This window comes from Haliotis rufescens, unplaced genomic scaffold (genome assembly GCF_023055435.1).
Source record: "Haliotis rufescens isolate VD_foot unplaced genomic scaffold, xgHalRufe1.0.p SCAF_16, whole genome shotgun sequence".
In the NCBI taxonomy this organism is placed as follows: Eukaryota; Metazoa; Mollusca; class Gastropoda; order Lepetellida; family Haliotidae; genus Haliotis; species Haliotis rufescens.
This window is the reverse complement of record NW_025963846.1, coordinates 33,820,354-33,840,345: the sequence shown is the minus strand read 5'-3', so window position 1 is coordinate 33,840,345 and position 19,992 is coordinate 33,820,354. Positions and strand designations below refer to the sequence as shown.

The window sequence follows — 19,992 nt, the reverse complement described above, 5'->3', positions numbered from 1 at the left end:
CTCGCTCGCACGCACGCACGCACGCACGCACGCACGCACGCACGCACGCACGCACTGATACACACACATAAATACACAAACAATTTTTTTGTTTTTTTGTGTAAAATTATGGTGGTCATATGAGCTGACATAATATGTTTACGGTCACAGTTTCAGGTCAATACCATTTTGTCAGGAATTCCAGCTTGTCCAGCTAACATTTTTGTTGTCTTTACCTGAGCCAAACTTGTGGGTGTTTGATAGAACCGATTGCCATAAATTAAAAACTGATCTGTCATCATGACGCGTAATAAGTCAAATCGACATCAACACTGCATTAGGTCAACAATGACATGCACATCGCACATAACGTAATCGCTCTGAATTTTGCTGACTCACGGGAAACGGTCTGTATAAAGTCTCCGGGCGTGCAGATCTGCCACATCGAGAGACAGCGCAGTCCAAGGTAACACAGGAGATCTACCCCGGGTAAAGATATACACGACCATGGTGAAGGGAAAGGCATGGGTGTTGGCGAAGGATTTCGAGGGGGAGCCCACGGAGGCCAATTTCCGCCTCATCGAGGAAGAGATTCCGGCCCCCAAGCAGGGAGGTAGGGAGAGCTAGGAGTCAGCTTGATGCACTTACATAATGCTTAATGCAGTTGTCGTCGAGATTGTAGACCTGGCTTGGTCATGGAGACCGCGCAGTTAATATCGCCCAGCAGTATTGCTTATTGTGTGTTCAGGGATGAGTGAGCTTGCATGGTTTACTTCTTTTAACAGTTATTTCGAGTCATAGATGACATTTCGAAATGAGTGTGAGTGAGTTGGGTTTTTAACGCCGCTTTTAACAGTATTCCAGTTATATCACGGCGTGTCAGCTTTATGTGGGAGGAAAGCCCGAAGTGATGCACGTCTCAGACGTTTACCACTTCGGTGAAACGCACGAGCACGGGTGTGGTGCTGACAAACCTAGAAACATAATTGGGGCGAACCGGGATTCGAACCCAGAATCATAGGTTTCTGGCGTGCCCAAGGGACGCAACTCTGCACAGCGAATCGCAGCGCCTTAGACGACTGGGCCACCCGTGCCCCCAATTTCGAAATGAAGGTCCGTTGAGCTATTTGGTTCGCCCACGAGCATGCAAATGGTGAGGACAAACCAAAGATTATACTCAGGGTTGAATCTGAGATTCGAGCCCACGATTAGCAGATCCTGACACAGCCGTGGGACGCAACTTTGGACCGTGTATTGGGGCGCCTTAGTCATTTGGGCCACCAGTGCCCTCTAGTGTACCGGATGAGGTTTAAATTCTTTTATGTAAGAAGGTTTGAATCCCGGCTTTGCCCTCTTTACCCATGGCACGCTAACTGAATATTTGAACAGTTTCGTCCCATTGGCGTGATCGAAATCTGGGGGCACGGGTGGCCCAGTCTATGGCCAGAAGCCTATGATTCTGGGTTGGAATCCCGGTTCGCCCCGATTATGTTTCTAGATTTGTCAGCACCATATCCATGCTCGTGGGTTTCACCGAAGTGGTAAACGTCTGAGACCTGCATCACTTCGGGCTTTCCTCCCACATTAAGCTGACACGCCGCAATGTAACTTGAATATTAATGTTAAAAGCGGCGGTAAACCCAACTCGCTCACTCACTCATCGAAATCTGTGACCATGGCTAAAATGTCGGTTCGCCCTAATTACATGTATGTTTTCATAGTTTGTCACCTACCAAATGAAAATCAGTTCATGGTATTGCGCTGTACTCCATGCACAAGCATGATCTAAGCGCTTAGACAGTATTACCCCGGTCGATGGATCAGTGCGCACTCATCATTCTCAGCTCCCTTGGGAGTATGCAACCCAGGCTATACTCACTTGTAAATGTAAGTTCATGTATTCGCTTCTAGTGGGTGAGGAGGGGCGGCGGAGATGCTCAAATGTGGCTCACGCACGCACGTACTCGCGTACGCATACACTCACGTGTGCTGCACTTGTCTTCCTTGCACGACCTACATTACATGGTGAAATGTCTGGTTATTGTCCTCCAAATTAGAACTGTACATTTTGTGGTATGACTTAATTATTGTTACCCCACATTAACATCCCATCAAACTCCTGCACTGTCTTTTTAAGTGTTAAGAGATAACAAATCATTGTCATGACAAATATTTATTTAATTTAGTTATGAAGAATCTTATACGATCATTGCAACTATAATTTTGCCTTGGGGTATTTTCAAAGAAACAACGTCAAAAGTCCATGTTTATACAAAGAATATATTGAGTATATGTCATGTCTTTTAAGAATATGATATATCTCACATCCAGTGACGTGCGCCACTCGTGAAGATATGTCCCTTTCCGCGTCACTAGATGAGAGATACATCACATTTCACATGCAATATCCTATTTATGTACTCCATTTGTAGTTGACAGACTTTTTAACAACAAATTACCCAAAACAAGTAAAATGCAAATCTAAATTCTCCCTACTGTACACATGAACCTTTTCACACATGGCTTCCTGCACGCAAACAAGATATAGTGCTAATTTGAAAATATTAATAAACTACGTAAAATATTTGAATTGACTATTTTAATTTTATTTCACGCCCTGAGGTATTCAATCACAGGATCATGTAACTAATAAAATACAAAAATTATATAATAACAAACTCGCAGACGAGGCCTTCTATTCAATCTGATCTACAAGCCCATTAAAACATCAACTTTGAGACAACAAACATGGCGCCGAACAAAAGCAGGGAGGCGAGATCGCTAAGCAATTTGAATCGAATTAAATATCGACATTTGAATCATAGCTTTTAAAATAAGATGAGTTTCAAACAAATTACAGGAACAATTGTTATCCAGTGAATCAGTCACTGGTTGTGAAGTTTCACCGTCCACACAGAAATGCAAGTGTTCGGAAGGACACGCCCCTGAAGCCGGGCTTTCTGCGGAAGCCAAACTCGTGACGTCACATAGACAAGGTCACTCGCCATCTTGCTTTATCGTTTAAATTAAATGGAAATGACGCATGCCATGTTTACAATACTTCCCCACCTCCCTCCACATACGCGTGTCACATACCATCAATTTTGCAATTTATTTATTAATATCTGGTGATTTGATCGACATATTGGCTCAACCGCGGCTGTCTGCCAAGCAAGTAGAGACCAGGTCTGCGCTCAATACGGTATTCTCCACAGCCATGTACAGTAAACTACGGTTATAACGAACACGCTTATAACGAACTAACGGATATAACGAACGAACTTTTTAGTCCCGACTATATGCTGTGGTTATGCTGTATATATGCTTATAACGAATTACGGTTATAACGAACTAAAATTAGTAGTCCCTTTGAGTTCGTTATAACCGTAGTTTACTGTATGTTTTTAATGATGATCAACCATTACCCGCGTACAAAATGTGGTCTGGCCGAATATTCAATTCTGGATTCTTAGTAAAGGGCAAATAAACATTCATATTTCAAAAGAAAACGTTTTACTCTGATACCCCCGAAAACAATCATGTAAACACCATAATTAATATATATATTTTTTTATTGTTGTTTAACGCGGTCTGTAAATAATCGAGTCTGGACCAGACAATCCAGTGATCAATATCATGAGCATCGATCCACGCAATTGGGATCGGTGACATGCATCAACCACAGGTAGGTACATCGGTAGTTTCTCGATATTTCAATAGCAGCAGCCTGTGAAACATCCCATCTTGTTTTAAAGGGGAAAACGTTTTTTTCTATCATTTTTTGTTTTGTTTATTTGTTGTTTTTATGCCGCACTCAGCAATATTCAAGCTGTATGGCGGCGGTCTGTAAATAATCGAATCAGTGATTGACATCATGAGCATCGATCCACGCAATTGGGATACGATGACATGCATCAACCAAGTCAGCGAGCCTGACCACCCGATCCCGTAAGTCGCCTTTTACGACAAGCATAGTCACCTTTTACGGCAAGCATGGGTTGCTGAAGACCTATTCTACCCCGGATCTTCACGGGTCTAGTTAATATTGGTACTGAAATCATTTTTAATTAACAAAAGAATTCAACACAATGTGGTAACATTCCAGGAAATTCAACGGGAGTTGATTCAATAATATGTACTAACCAGTAACCACATACACTACACGCATGTTTATCAGATGCCCATCAATGACACGAGGTACTGCATGTGCGATAGAGCCAACATTGAGACGGTCATATCACAGGGGTGTAATAACCAGACCTGTATTACAGATTCGTATCAAGCCATATCAGCCCGGCAGGGGGCGTAATACGGGTTGCATTTTGAATGGGTGATCGATGTCAGCCGTAAGAAATTAGAGTTACGTCCCTTGGTGCGTCGTCTGCTCGGCTGATTTTCCGGTGACAATGTCTTCCAACCAAGGTTGATTTTACGGACACATCTGAAATTGAGAGATGATTTTTGAATGGATTCATTTTACAATTTGATGTTAGGGTAAAAAATGATAAAAAGGTTATTATATGGGTATTTTCATACCATACCTACAGTGCCGTAGCCAGCCGGGGAAAGGGGGGGGGGGGGGGGGGGGGGGGGGGGCAGTTGCCCCCCTTGGTTTTTTATAGGAAACATTTTTCCTTGCGAAAGTAATATGCGCAGCTGTGAAATTAAAATGCAAGTGGCTAAAAAGTTATAAAAAATAATGCTAAAAGCCTGTTGTTATTTCATTCATTTCTCGTTTTTAATTTTTGTCCAGCCTGTAACTAATCAGTGCAAATGGGTACAAATTTACAAACCAATTATTTTTCAGACACATATGCTTCATAGCAAATTAATGTCACTAGCACGACGAATAGCATATTGCTTCATGGGTATCTATGCGTGTGCGTGAATGCGTGCCGTGTTGCCTTTAACAGTGAGTGAGTGAGTTTAACAGTATTCCAGTTATATCGCGGCGTGTCAGCTTAATGTGGGAGGAAAGCCCGAAGTGATGCAGGTCTCAGACGTTTACCACTTCGGTGAAATCAACGAGCACGGGTATGGTGCTGACAAACCTAGAAACATAATCGATGCGAACCGGGATTTCAACCCACAATCAAAGGTTTCTGGCGTGCCCAAGGGACGCAACTCTGCACAGCGAACCGCGGCGCCTTAGACCGCAGGGCCACCCGTGCCCCCGTGTCTTTAACAAATGTAATATGTATAAATGAAATATTCAATGATTGATAAAATTTGCTCGTCATAATATTATGAATGGTTACATTGCAATGGTAAACTATCAGATTTTAAGTGTATTTATAAATGTATACATATATTTTATCTGTGTTGGGGAGGTATTGTGAACATGACATATGTTCATTTCCATTGAATTCAAACGATGCAGCAGATTTCAACTTCGGCGAGATGGCGAGTGACGTACATTGTGTATTTGTATATATGGGTCCGGCGTTTCAACAATATGACTATCCTGCCTTATGCAACAGGCACACGGGCGGGTAACTTCGTTACTCACGGCTGTGAACGAGGCTATTCCGTTGCACCGAGTGACTCCCCGATCAGCCGATCAGTGCGAGTTACTTAGACAACAAAAATGTCACCGTTGCCCTACTACGCTTCCGTACTTTTCTGTCGCTGCTGTGAAAATATCACTTTTCCAAATTTTAAAAATCTCCGCCTTTCGTGTATGATAAATGAATGTACATTGCATCGTGTTTACGGAAAGAAATAATATTTTTGATCAGTTTATCCAGAGACCACAATATAATTTTATTATATCTGGTTTATCTGTAATTCAGTGCATCCCTCCTACGCTTGATATAATATTTGTTTGTGACAAGCCATTTCTACGTTCCCGTTTCCCTGCATGTTGTGCCCGTGGACATGTGTTCCATCGCTCGTGTACCGCACACGACCACGTACATTTAACAATTTGTTTCAGAGTTTGTGACTGAGGCAGTATGTCTGACTGTTGATCCATATATGAGGTTTGTGTTTATTTTTTGTTCTGTATATGCACCTAAATGCACCTGTTAATTCGTCAGTGTTCCATATCATATGCACGCGTGTGTTTGACAGTGTTTCATATCACATGCACGTGTGTGTTTGTCACTATTTCATTTCACATGCACGTGTGTTTGACAGTGTTCCGTATCACATGCACGTGTGAGTTTAGCAGTGTTCCATATCACATGCACGTGGGTGTTTGACAGTATTTCATATCACATGCAGGTGTGTGTTTGACAGTGTTCCATATCACATGCACGTGTGTGTTTGACAGTATTTCATTTCACATGCACGTGTGTGTATGACAGTGTTCCATATTACATGCACATATGTGTTTGACAATATTTCATTTCACATGCACGTGTGTGTTTGACAGTGTTCCATATCACATGCACGTGTGCGTTTGACAGTGTTTCATAACACGTGCACATAGTAGGGATATCAGTGTTTCATGTCACATATACGTTGATGTTTGACAGTTTACATGAAACATGCACGTGACGTCTATGTGTTTTGCGCGTGCATATTTGACCATGTCCATGTCACATGCACGTGTACACTCTGACTATGTCCATGTCACATGCACGTGAAAACTTTGACAACATCTGTCACATGCAGGTGTGTATGTGACAATGTCTATCTCACATGCACGTGTATATATGACCATGTCTACCTTACATCCACGTGCATACTTTGGCACTATCTGTCACATGCAGGTGTACATGTGACAATGTCCATCTCACATGCACGTGTATATATGACCATGTCTACCTAACATCCACGTGCATACATTGACACTATCTGTCACATGCAGGTGTACATGTGACAATGTCTATCTCACATGCACGTGTATATATGACCATGTCTATCTCACATGCACGTGTATACTTTGACTATGTCCGTGTCACATGCACGTGTATACTTTGACAATATATGTCACATGCAGGTGTATATATGGCAATGTCTATCTCACGTACAAGTGTATATTAGACAATGTCCATGTCACATGCACGTGTATATTAGAAAATGTCAGTCACGTGCATTTGTATATTTGCGTCAGTGTGCATGCACGCGTAGAAGTACATATATAAGATTAATATACTTTCGAATTATTAAATGGTAATTATTAATAGTTTGAAAACGAAGTTGTGAAGTAATTAGCTACCATATCCATGTTACACTGCTGATTAAGTTCATAAGTGAGGGGAAATGGCCGACTGAATCATATACATTGTCAGGAGTTTTTACTCTCCCGGAGGCGCCGCAATTCGCAGTGCAGAGTTGCGTCTCATGGTTTCGAATCATGCTTCACCCCGATTATATTTGTTGGTTTCTTGGCACCATATCAGCGCTCGTGGGTTTCACGAAAGTGGTAAACGTCTAAGACCTGCGTCACATCGGGCTTTCCTCGAACATCAATCTGACACGCCCTCAAATAACTTGAACACTGTTCAAAGCGGCGTTAAATCAAACTCACTCACTACTCTCTCGAACATTTGTTCTGAAATACAGGTAATTCATTCAATAGAACGGTTCACTAATTAGAATTTGTCATCCCAAACTGGGTGAGATCAAGCGACACCTACACTGTAGTTATCGCTGCAATGAAATTGCATCACAATGCTTTCAAGACCATTGGTAACCATGACGTCACAGTCAAATGACATCACTAATGGCTCTGCTACTGAGGCTGTTAGCAGTACTTTTTAAACCAAGGACACTGGCTATTACTGTCTACAGACTGAAAAAGTTGGAAGAATGATGTTGGATGAAAAATAAAATTTCACCCTCGGGTCTTTCAAAACCTCTGAGATTTTACACTTTTAACAACTCGTGATGATATATTTGATATCAAAAGACACTCAGGTGAGATTCTCTATGTAACATGTACTCATGATCTCTGTGTTGTCAAGAACTGGCATGGCTGGGTTGGCTGTAGGGAAAGTGCTGATGGGAGAACAAGTCTCAAGGTAGGACACATTATTAACACAAAAATAAACACCATTAAACACATTAACAACAATAGTTATGACACTTATCATAATTAGCACGTCAGTGAACACACCGTTAATCACCACATAACACAAAAATAACCACAACATTAAACACAACAAAAACAGTTTAAAAACACATCATTTAAAACGACAACAAATAAGAATTATACAATAAATACAACTACATATAACAACATATGTATATAAATATTGTTCACCGTGTCGAAATTTTCTATAATCACTGCCATGACGTTAACGTTGTTTAAGAAGTGACGTTGCAGTTGTATTTCTCTGATCCGTTACCCTCTTGTGGTGTCTTTCAAATTGGTCTCAATATTCAAGCCACATGTATCTAATGATAGTGAATAGGCCCGTGAAGATCCGGGGTGGAATAGGTCTTCAGCAACCCATGCTTGCCGTAAAAGGTGACGAACGGGATCGGGTGGTCAGACTCGCTGACTTGGTTGATGCATGTCATGTTATCCCAATCGCGTGGATCGATGCTCATGATGTCAGTCACTGGATTGTCTGGTCCAGACTCGATTATATACAGACCGCCGTCATATAGCTGGAATATTGCTGAGTGCGGCGTGAAGCAAACAAAACAAACAAACAAAGAATAGGCCCAGAGTATTTGTAGATATTATGCCTTGGATAGTCAAAGATGACTGGGAATAATTTTAACTGTCAGTAAATGGTTCAGTGCTGGAAGGCACGGGCTGCAGTACATGACACATTCTGATTGAATAACTATTACCACGTTTCTAACTCCTTTAATTGTGGCCTGTATATGATTGTCTTGAAACCATTGCTGCTTCAACCTTCAGAGTGACTGAGAGCAAGAACAGCGAGTACCCTGTTGGAGCACTCGTCCAGTGTTACAGTGGGTGGCGGAGCAGGTCGTTGGTCAACCCCAAAGAAAACCCCGAGGCTCTCAAGCTTCTTAAAGTGCCCAACCTCGGTGGCAAAGACCCGTCGATAGCTCTTGGAGTCATTGGGATGACAGGGTAAGAGCGAGTGAAAAAATATATCTCTTTTAATGTAAGTAACCAAGAATTTAGTGTATTTTCTTATTCAATTTGATGTCGACGTCTTCCTGTAGGTTCTGATGTAACGGGCCCAAAGTGACGCAAGTCGTACACGTTTATAACTGACAGACCAAAGATTGTCATTTGTGCGAATTCAGGATTCGAACTCGGGACCAGCTGATCCTTACATGGCTAAGGACGCAACGCTTGATAGCGAATTGTAGCGCCTTAGGTTACGGGGCGCCCGTTCGGTCAGTTAATTCAGACATTTTATATAGATGCGCTATTTTGTGCAGTCCTGGTTGTGTTCCACGACTTTGTGTATCCAGACCATTCTTGTGCCGGTCTCACTAAAATCAGATTTTTACTCCTCTCTCCGTCACATTCTGACCACACCCACATACAGACGGTCGCGTCAGGTGATCCTTGAGTTAACTTTGATCCCCAGGTCTAAATATAGGATGGGTTCTGGAGACAATCAAGATTCTAATCTCGATTTGAGAGTTTCGAGCCTTGCAACGAACACAAATATCCCCTCTTATAATATATCCCTTTTCGTGCAGATGATATGGCGCTCAGATACGATGTATATAATGTCCACAACAAAATACTCGCGCTGCTTTATCGTTTTGCATTCGCACTTTGCCGATTATATTCAATTTCAAGATACAAAAATCCAATATGCTTGTCTGAATACTTCGCTCACCCGTTCTGGGAGCTTAGAAGCCTGGTCACTGTTTGGCTGGTTAGAAGGCTCACCCTCAGATATTCACGCAGAGAGTTATAATATCGGAGTAAATGTTCCGATTTTAATGAGATTGTCCTGGTGCCATTGTTTCAGAGTGACGGCGTATCTAGGTTTCCTGGAGGTGTGTCAGCCCAAAGCTGGGGACACGGTGCTGGTCAGCGGGGCAGCAGGGGCAGTGGGCAGTGTGGTTGGACAGATCGCCAAGATCAAGGTAGGATAGAGAAACACAATTCAGGGAATACTTGTCAGTGTCTGCTTGTTCTAATCCGGAATAGTGTCGGTTTTCCAGTGTTAGACCACTGAGATACCATGCCGCAGTTTGACATGGATACCCCGATCATACACAGTATACTGACTCCGAGCTGACCAGTCCTTGTTTTGTCATCAGAACAAGTACCATCTTTTAAAGTGTTTTAGAATGACGCGCTATCAACTACACCACATCGGCGTTCGATATATGATATGAATTATCTTTATCTTACATGAGTTTGTATTGTTTTAAGTCGCTTTTAGCAATATTCAAGCAATATCGGGGCGGGGGACACCACAAATGGGCTTCACACATTGCACCCTTTGACCGCCTCCGTGGTCTAGTGGTAGAGCGTCCGCCCGGAGAGCGGGGTTCGATCCCCGGCCGCGTCATTCCAAATTACGTTAAAAGATGGTACTTGTTGTTACCCTGTCTAGCTCGGCATAAAGGGCTAAAACAAGGACTGGTCGGCTCGGAGTCTGTATACTGTGTCCGAGTGGGGTATTCATGTTAAACTGCGGCATGGTATTTCAGTGGACTAGCACTATAAATCGGCATCAGTCCGGACTAGTACAAGCAGCCACACACACACACGTGCATGCACGTCGCTATATAAGTGCAATAATCTTGGACGCGACGTTAAACCCAATTTCACCTCACCTCACATTGCATCCTTTGAGGAATCGACTCCGGGTCTTCGGCGTGACGAGCAAACGATTTAACCACTAGGCTACCAAACCGCCCCTTCTCATATGATGGGTCATATAATCGACCCTAAAAGTAAGAGAATCTCTTTCAGCACTCAACACTCTGTTGTAGGTCACCAAAAATCTAATAGATTCTGGGTCACGGATGGCCCAGTCGTCTAAGGCGCCGCAATTCGCTGTGCAGAGTTGCGTCCCTTGGGCACGCCAGAAACCTATGATTGTGGGTTCGAATTATGTTTCTAGGTTTGTCAGCACCATATCCGTGCTCTTGGGTTTCACCGAAGTGGTAAACGTCTGACACCTGCATCACTTGGGGCTTTCCTCCCACATTGAGCTGACACGCCGTGATATGACTGGAAAACTGTTAAAAGCGGCGTTAAACACAACTCACTCACTCACTCTTAATTGTTTGCAGGGTTGCAGGGTGATTGGGTCTGCCGGATCCAAGCAGAAGTGTGATTGGCTGAAGAGTCTTGGGTTTGACTACGTGTTCAACTATAAGGAAGTGAAACTGGACGACGCACTCAAGGCTGCTGCACCAAAGGGCATCGACTGTTTCTATGACAACGTGTGTAACACGTTAATATTTACATTTACACGCCTAATGTTTTTAATTAGTTGTCAGGTTACATGTATAACGCTGTTCTATAAATACATACCGTGTATCCTTCATTAGTTTTAAAGCCTATATTAATTTTGGACGCAACATTAATACAGAGAAGTAATGATATGAGCTGTGATCTTATGTTAATTGAAATGAGTGTCACTGTTCCACGCTGTGGAAAACAGTATGATGTCGGGGATGATGATGATGATGGTGATGATGATGGTGGTGTATTGTTTTGTTTAAAGTCTTAAATCAACAATGTGCCAGCTATATGATGACAGTATATAAGTATTCGAGTCTGGACGAGATAAGCAAGTGATTCACTAGTATCCCAATCTTTCGAAGGTAAAGATGAAATGCAATTAACCAAGTTAACCGGACCACCCGAGCCATTTAGTCGCCTCGTACGAAAAGCAATACCCGTGAAGATCCGGGGTAGAATAGGTCTTCAGCAACCCATGCTTGTCGTAAAAAGTGACTATGCTTGTCGTAAGAGGCGGGTCGTCAGGCTCGCTCGCTTGGTTGATGTATGTCATCGTATCCCGATTGCGTAAATCGATGCTCATGATGTCAATCACTGGATTGTCTGGTCCAGACTCGATTATTTAAAGACCGCGTTAAACAACAATAAAATAAATATATATTAATCATGGTGTTTACATGTTTTCGGAGGTATCAGAGTAAAACGTTTTCTTTTAAACAAACAAACAAACAAACAAACAAACAAACAAAATGAAAAGCAAATGTTGCTTCGGACCTATATTTTCTCCCGGAATCTTCACGGGGGAAACGCAATGATGATAGCCATGTCTTTGCAGGTCGGCGGTGAAAACGCCTACCGCGTGCTGGAGCACATGAACAACTACGGACGGATGTGTGTGGGTGGGGCCATTTCCACCTATAACACCGGCAAGGAACCATTGGGTACGTTTAGCACAGATAGAACACATGACGTCCATGATAAACCCTCCCCAATACATGGACAGGGGCAGGTAACTCTTACCTGCTTCTCCAAAACGAACTTTCAAACTACGATGACGCTCGTATCAGCGCAGGTCGGCTTGCTTGTCATGTGCAGTTTAGACACCGCTCTGTGAATGAAGTAAAACATTTTAATGCATGCATGAATGTGTTATGTAACATGTAATCTTCTAATATGGAGTTCTGACTCATTTACTCTATGTTTTACAGTGCCGTCACCATTCCTCACCATCCTCATAAAGAGACTAAAAGTACAGGGATTCGTCATATTCGACTGGGACTCCAAATTTCAGGAGAGCAGAACCCAGCTTCTTAAATGGGTAAACGAGGTAAGTGTTGACATTGTTATACATAGCAGTCGTAGACACATTGTTATACATAGCAGTCGTAGACACATTGTTATACATAGCAGTCGTAGACACATTGTTATACATAGCAGTCGTAGACACATTGTTATACATAGCAGTCGTAGACACATTGTTATACATAGCAGTCGTAGGCACATTGTTATACATAGCAGTCATAGACACATTGTTATACATAGCAGGCATGGACACATTCTTATATATAGCAGTCATAGACACATTGTTGTATATAGCAGTCGTAGACACATTGTTGTATATAGCAGTCGTAGACACATTGTTATACATAGCAAACATGGACACATTGTTATACATAGCAGTCATGGACACATTGTTATACATAGCAGTCGTAGACACATTGATATACATAGCAGTCATGGACACATTGTTATACATAGCAGTCATGGACACATTGTTATACAAAGCAGTCATACAGATACTGTTATATATAGCAGTTATGGACACATTGTTATACATAGCTGTCATGGACACATTGTTATACATAGCAGTCGTAGACACATTGTTATACATAGCAGTCATAGACACATTGTTATACATAGCAGTCATAGACCATAGTAAATTGCAACAGATCGTCAGGGTTCAAATTATCATGACTCCCTTTATGTACGTCAACACAGGGTTCATGATTCTAAGTGTTGCAGTTATTCATCACTTTTCCCTTAGCGAAAAGCACTTGGAAAGTTTACTGTCAGGGTGGCCTTTGCAATCATGTCACATAAGGCCACGAAGTTAATGGATTCGGATCCTAGCTTGATGTATATTGAAATGCATTCTTCTGCTGCAGGGCAAGCTCAAGTACAGGGAGACGGTTCATAACGGATTTGACAACATGCCAAAGGCATTCGTGTCCCTGTTCTCAGGAGCTAACACCGGCAAGATGATCGTGAAGGTTTAGCCCTATCTACCCCAGCATAAGCATTGCCAATATGTGCACGGGTGCGATGGTGTAGCCCATTTCTAGTGTCCAACCCCACCCCCACCCCCCACCCACCCCGTGAAATTGCTGGAATATTGCAATACGTGGCGTACTTCAGTGATTTCACTGAGAAAATATATTCCGTTCTGATTTATGCTTATTGCAAAGTAACTGCTTGCTTGTCCATTCTAGCGATTATGTAATAAGAACATACTTGTAGGTTGTTATATTTTGCTGTGTTTCTTTACAAAGGCCATGCCTGACTATAGCCATATGGAAAAAAATCGGTTCTTCTTTAACTTCTTTAAAGTAGTAAATATTACAGGCCATTACAAATTAATTAGAGTCATAAGAAAAAAATGAGTGTTCTGTAACTTCTGTTAAGTAGTAAATATGATACACCCTATTTTACTAAGAATCTGTCTCCAATGAATTAATGTTCCGAGGTTCAAGACTGGAATTCAAGACTCAGATGATCCACTTGGTACACATAATGCGTTATTCCTCGTATCTCGGAAGCCCATGGGTATTCACGGTTAGAATTACGTCCCAGCAACCCATGCTGGTTGTAAGAGGCGACCGAATGGATCGGGTGGTCATGCTCGGTGACATCGTTGACTTGGTGTCACCGTAACCCGGCGGTGTGTATCGTTGCTCATAATGTCAGTCACTGGATTGCCTGGTCCAGAAACGGCAGACCAGACTCTCAGAGTATCTTTTGTGTTAATGTGTGAGTATCTCACATGGTTTATCAAAGTTGTTTTCAGAAGTATATTTGTATGTCATTGTACACTATCTGTTGTGAGTATCTCACGTTCTATGTTATTGTTTTCAGAATAAGTTTGTATGCTATTGTATTCAATCTGTTGTGATGCCAATCAGAAATTAGAATGGATTATTTGTCAAATGAATTATATCTTTATACAATAAAATGTGTTTTCCGATCCGGACATCAAGTCATTATTGCAAAAGCAGTACATTGAACACATAAAGTTTCGACAAGGGTAATCGGTACGCTCGTGTCACACACGGGATTTTAAAAGCAATACACATATTCCCGAATCAAGGGCGTTAACTGACTATAAAAAGTCCAGTTTCTACCTTTGCCGAACTAGGCTGCAATTTCGGAGTTACATTTTGGATGGTCTAAGAAGTCTATGCATAGTCTCATCAAAATCGCGTGACGAATTAGACACCCGGCTCGCAAACAACATGGATTTCAACGTGCCGATGTCGGTCGACTGTAGGGTTTGCAAAGGATGTGTACCGTCAACTGGGCGTCGGCAGATATCTTTCATGCCTCTTTATGGTTCACACCAAATCATGGTCTAATATTAGCTTCAGTCTCACAATAATCAGATCGTTTACTCTGATATACCTTTCTTTGGACATCTTCCCGAAGCAAGAGAGTTAACTGACCATAAAAGACCAGTTTCAACCCTTGCCGAACTAGGCTAGAATTATGGAGTTACATTTTGGCTGGGCTAACGAGTCTATGCATAGTCCAATCAAAATCGCGCACTGAAATCGAAATCCGGTTCGTAAACTATCGTGGAGATTTCGGTCGATTGCAGGATTTGCAAAGCATGTGCACCGCCAACTCGTTGTCAGCAGATATTTTCCAAATATTTTCATGTTTTTAATCAAGGTGCTCACGTGATTTGATGCATTTCGCGATGTAAAACCGGTTTATCACAATATAGATCTTTATTATTGATCAGATCGTCCTGACTGGGCGCCATCATTTTGTGTGAAGCAAACGCAAGTGATACGAGAAGTGGAATCTGATTGGTCAATAGGAGAGGCTTAGAAGGGACATAACTGGTAATAGCCACTGGTGGCGCTACGATCGAGCCCAGTAATTCCAGCCTAGTTCGGCAAGGGTGGAAACTGGACTTTTAAAGTCAGTTAACTCTCTTGCCTCGGGAAAATGTTTATATATCTGCCTTGGCCCAAAGTGCTTTTTTGCCTGAACCCTGTACCAATGATCGCATCATCAAAGCGGGTGTATGTGACAGAGGCAACATTGTCATCAATATTGTCATTTATGGATGAACCTTCTGGATATGATAAGTGGTGAACTGAACTCGCCAGGGTTTTTTTTGGGAACCAGCCCTATGGGAGATATTCTAAATTCTTGAAATGGGGCTTTAAGATAGGGTCCTGCCATCCGGCCTAAACTTATCTCTTTGTCTACTTTCTGTTGTGAATATTGGCAGGCAGTTTTTTTGCAGGGCAAGGTGTGTAAACTCCAGTACAGCCTAAGCTAAATCCAACATTAAAACCTTGCCACAGGTAGGATGCCTCCTTATACCTAGGATATTCTGATAGATTGGACTTTCACACTTGCAAATTTATTGGTTAAGTCCCTTTATTTTGGATAGTTACTGGTTCAATCAGTTTGGGGATTTGTTTTTTGCTTGCTGTGACAATTGTGCCTTGCAAACCTTAGCTGGTCAAAGCATGTACCGGTTTGACGTGTGCCAAATGCTTGTGAGTGCAGAAGATCTTGGTTTGTAAGCTGAATGCTGCTCATATGGCATGCCTGAGTTTTACGATTGTGGGGTCATGAATAACAACTATAATTCCTGGTTAATCTTGGACCAAGGCGTTAGTTGGTAACGCGACAGCCGCAGTATAAATTGCTGATCATAGTGTTTCCAGCCACGCCCCTTTAGCCTGTGATATGATGTCCATGTACTTCAACAACTGTTGAGCTCTAGCAGGAGATTTCTCAATATAAATGCTAGTAAAAACCAAAAAGGCTGATGTCCACTCTTTGACATTGTAAATTTTGGACTGCGGGCAGAGTGCCTCGATTATTTAGGCCCGTTACACCTACTAAACCACTATAACAATTATGATGATCCCTAAGTTGTTTTGAGCATTATGGCTAAATCAGCATACTAATGATTCCAATTCTTTTCTTTAATATTCTGTGGGACAATATCCCCCAAATCATCCTGAGCCAATGGAATACACATTTGGCTGATATCAGAGACAGTGTGCTGGGTGGATGTCGCTATGGACGGGGGAGCGTAACATATAAGTGCTGCATTGGACGTGTTGTTCGACGAGCCGGGAAGGAAGAGCGACTGGTACCTACCTTTCGAAAGATATAGGAAAGTTCTGAGGGTTGTTAGATGGGCCTGAGACATACCTAGGGTTTCGGGAGGAGTAATTGAAACTATGTTACGAATAACCTCACCCGATATGGCGCCATCTTGGACGGGAGCGGACGGCTTGCACTGGATGTCTGCGGCGGCGGCGGCTTGCTCAGTTGTCTGCGGTCCCCGATTACTGTCACGCCTCGCCTCACAGACCCCACTCTTCCTTTTATTGGTAATGCTGCTACTGTTACGCGGCGATATGGACTGTTGCGCGAGCGAGAATGTTACTCACGTGCTGCTCGCTTTAAAAGTTAGACAGGAAAGGACAACGCGTTACGATAACCTGAATAACCCATCCGAACACTTTAGAGTTATCCCTCTTTAAGTTTCTTTAAATTGCCAGTAATAATGCGTTTTATCTCAAATGTTTTCAATAAAATATCTTCTCGCATTGCCGCCCTTTTCGATTCAGGGTGCGCATGCGTAGTAAGTGAATTAATCTACGCATGCGCCGAAATGTTTATAAGTAGTATAGGGTAGTACTGGGGGCGCAAAGCCAGTAGGAGTTTTCTCCCCCTACCGGAAGTGTGTTCTCATCCTACCGGAAGAGGGCGCCACTTCCGGGAGGCGTGTGTATCCAAGATGGCGTCACTTCCGGTTCCGGGTGGGCGTGCGCATCCAAGATGGCGGCTGGGAGGGTGTGGGTGTGAGGGGTTCTTTTGGGGTTGGTTTGTTTGTGTTTGGCAGTGATCAAAGTGTTTCTTTCGGGAGAGTTGGGTAGCCCTGAAAAGGGCCGTTGAGGAAAAAAGTACCAAAACTGCAACGGGAACTGTAACGGTAAAGGGAACTGGGATTTCATCCTAGCTTCCTAGGACCGTTGGAAACGAAACAAAGTGTAGTAGGAGCAGCATGGTGGCCAACAACCAAAGGCTTGGGTTCTGGGTTGATCTCGTTGTTCAACGATTCGAGCCACTCTGATGGTGAAAACATCGTCTCTGATTCTTCACTGGGTGGGTAGGTCATTATACGAATCTTAACACCACAACATGTAGCCTTTCCTCTTGGTGGTCAGGTGTTGACGACGGGGAACCTATCCTCTGGTGGATGTAGCTGGGGTGCTCTTACGAGCAGCCTTGGTGGCCAACAACCAAAGGCTGGGGTTCTGGGTTGATCTCGTTGTTCAACGATTCGAGCCACTCTGATGGTGAAAACATCGTCTCTGATTCTTCACTGGGTGGGTAGGTCATTATACGAATCTTAACACCACCACATGTAGCCTTTCCTCTTGGTGGTCAGGTGTTGACGACGGGGAGCCTATCCTCTGATGGATGTAGCTGGGTGCTCTTACGAGCAGCCTTGGTGGTCAGGTGTTGACGACGGGGAGCCTATCCTCTGGTGGATGTAGCTGGGGCACTCTGACGGTAGGAGGAGATAACTCCTACTGGCTTTGCTCCCCCGATACTACCCAACACTACTATTATACGCCTTTTCAAACTCCACTGGTCTTTTGTTAGTTACAGTTGTTCTAAAACCGAAGTAGCAAAGGCAATGTGGTTTGCTTTTCTAAAAATGAAAACAAATCGTTCATCGTTGCTTTAGAAATTAGTTCATATTTCGTCATTGTCTGTCGGTTTTCATAAAGAAAAGGTTTTTTTCACAGCAAACAGAAAAACAAACACTTTGCTTTTGTCATGGTTGCAAATTCATTTAATACGCCAGTCTACATTGAACCAATTTATTTTGACACAAAATTGCCCAGTCACAGATTATTTTTTCATTTTGTTGCAGAAAGAGTGGTTGTTATACAGACACAATCAAATTGAACGATTTCATTCAATTTTTAATTACATAAAAGTCGGTATACTTTGTTTTGCCCCTCAGTTAATATTAGCTTAAATTAGGACGTTCTGTAGTCGAAATATGTTTGAAAATACGGGGAATGTGAATTTGAATTTGTAAAACTACCCAAGAACTTACCCTATAAATTCAATAAGCAATCCCCCCTTGACGTATGTATATAGAGAAATTTCGCCCTCGTGTCTTTTGATATCAAATATATCAACACTCCTAAGATTTTATTTATCATCCAACATCATTCTTCCAACTTTTGCAGTTTGTAGACAGTAATAAGCAATGTCTTAAAGTGTAAAAAGTGCCGCTAATAGCTTCAGCAGCAGAGCAATTAGTGATGTCATTTGGTTGGTTACCATGACGTCACAATGGTCTGCAAAGCATTGTGATGAAATTTCATTGCAGCGATATCTACAATGTAGATATCGCTTGATCTCACCCAAGCGATATCTCCTGTGGGAGCCAGGTTTGGATAACTACTTAATATGATATACTCTTTGTGAAAACTCTTTGATGCTGAAAATATAAGAATTCTACTGAAGTAAATTGTAATATTGGTGTTATTTAGAGTGAGTGAGTGGGTTTAACACCGCTTTTAACATTATTCCAGTTGTATCGGCGTAACGAGCGAATGCTTTAACCACTAGGCTACCGGGGGCACGGGTGGCCCAGTCGTCTAAGGCGCCGCGATTTGCTGTGCAAAGTTGCGTCCCTTTGGCACGCCAGAAATCTATGATTGTGGGTTCGAATCGATTGTTTCTAGGTTTGTCAGCACCATCCCCGTGCTCGTTGGTTTCACTGAAGTGGTAAACGTCTGAGACCTGCATCACTTCGGGCTATCCTCCCACATTAAGCTGACACGCCGTGATATAACGGGAATACTGTTATATACACCAGTCCTGATTAAATATAAATGGAATGTTGTTCAAATCGGTATTTAAACTCACTCACTAACTTTATATTTTTATCATCATTTTGTATAAAAATGAGTTGCTTTTCTGATATCAATATTTTCTTATCAATGTTTAACGTTAGCGTTAACTAAAATACGTCAGCCCTACAGTCGTATTGATCGTTTGTATTTGGTATAGTATTGTAGATTATGGATTAGCCAGGGTATTGTCTACACATAGTTTTGTCAAAAACCGCGAAAACTTTCAAGTCGTAAGTTTCAAATATGAGCTTAAACCTGGATCTAAATAATACAAGAATTACAATTTAATTGAATAGAATTCTTATCATAAAGTAATTTCCACAAACTGGTCTCTATCCCTATAAAGTTTTATACATAGTTTGCGGCAAGGGAGATTTGCTTCTAGAATTTCTAGGGTATGTTCACGGAACGCAGTAGAGATAATACTATAGGTTATCCATGACTTATTTATGATGATGATTTCAATATTAGATTGATAATTATTTAGAAGATTGAATTTACTTT

The 19,992-nt window shown here is 42.2% G+C and overlaps 1 protein-coding gene across 1 annotated transcript; it reads left to right on the top strand.

The window, feature by feature from the left end:
• Nucleotides 1-378: 378 nt before the first annotated feature.
• LOC124133861 (prostaglandin reductase 1-like) lies at nucleotides 379-14,537 on the top strand. The gene is made up of 9 exons (XM_046498449.2): nucleotides 379-592; nucleotides 5,915-5,960; nucleotides 7,893-7,949; nucleotides 8,801-8,980; nucleotides 9,843-9,960; nucleotides 11,122-11,274; nucleotides 12,132-12,237; nucleotides 12,505-12,623; nucleotides 13,462-14,537. The coding sequence occupies exons 1-9, from the start codon at nucleotides 487-489 to the stop codon at nucleotides 13,570-13,572; spliced, it is 996 nt and encodes a 331-aa protein (XP_046354405.2). The 5' UTR covers nucleotides 379-486; the 3' UTR covers nucleotides 13,573-14,537.
• Nucleotides 14,538-19,992: the final 5,455 nt, after the last annotated feature.

Coding starts and splice junctions, on each gene's coding strand:
- LOC124133861 (XM_046498449.2), top strand. CDS start 487: ATGGTGAAGGGAAAGGCATGGGTGTTGGCGAAGGATTTCGAGGGGGAG. Junction 593..5,914: donor TCCGGCCCCCAAGCAGGGAG/GTAGGGAGAGCT, acceptor AATTTGTTTCAG/AGTTTGTGACTGAGGCAGTA. Junction 8,981..9,842: donor GGAGTCATTGGGATGACAGG/GTAAGAGCGAGT, acceptor CCATTGTTTCAG/AGTGACGGCGTATCTAGGTT.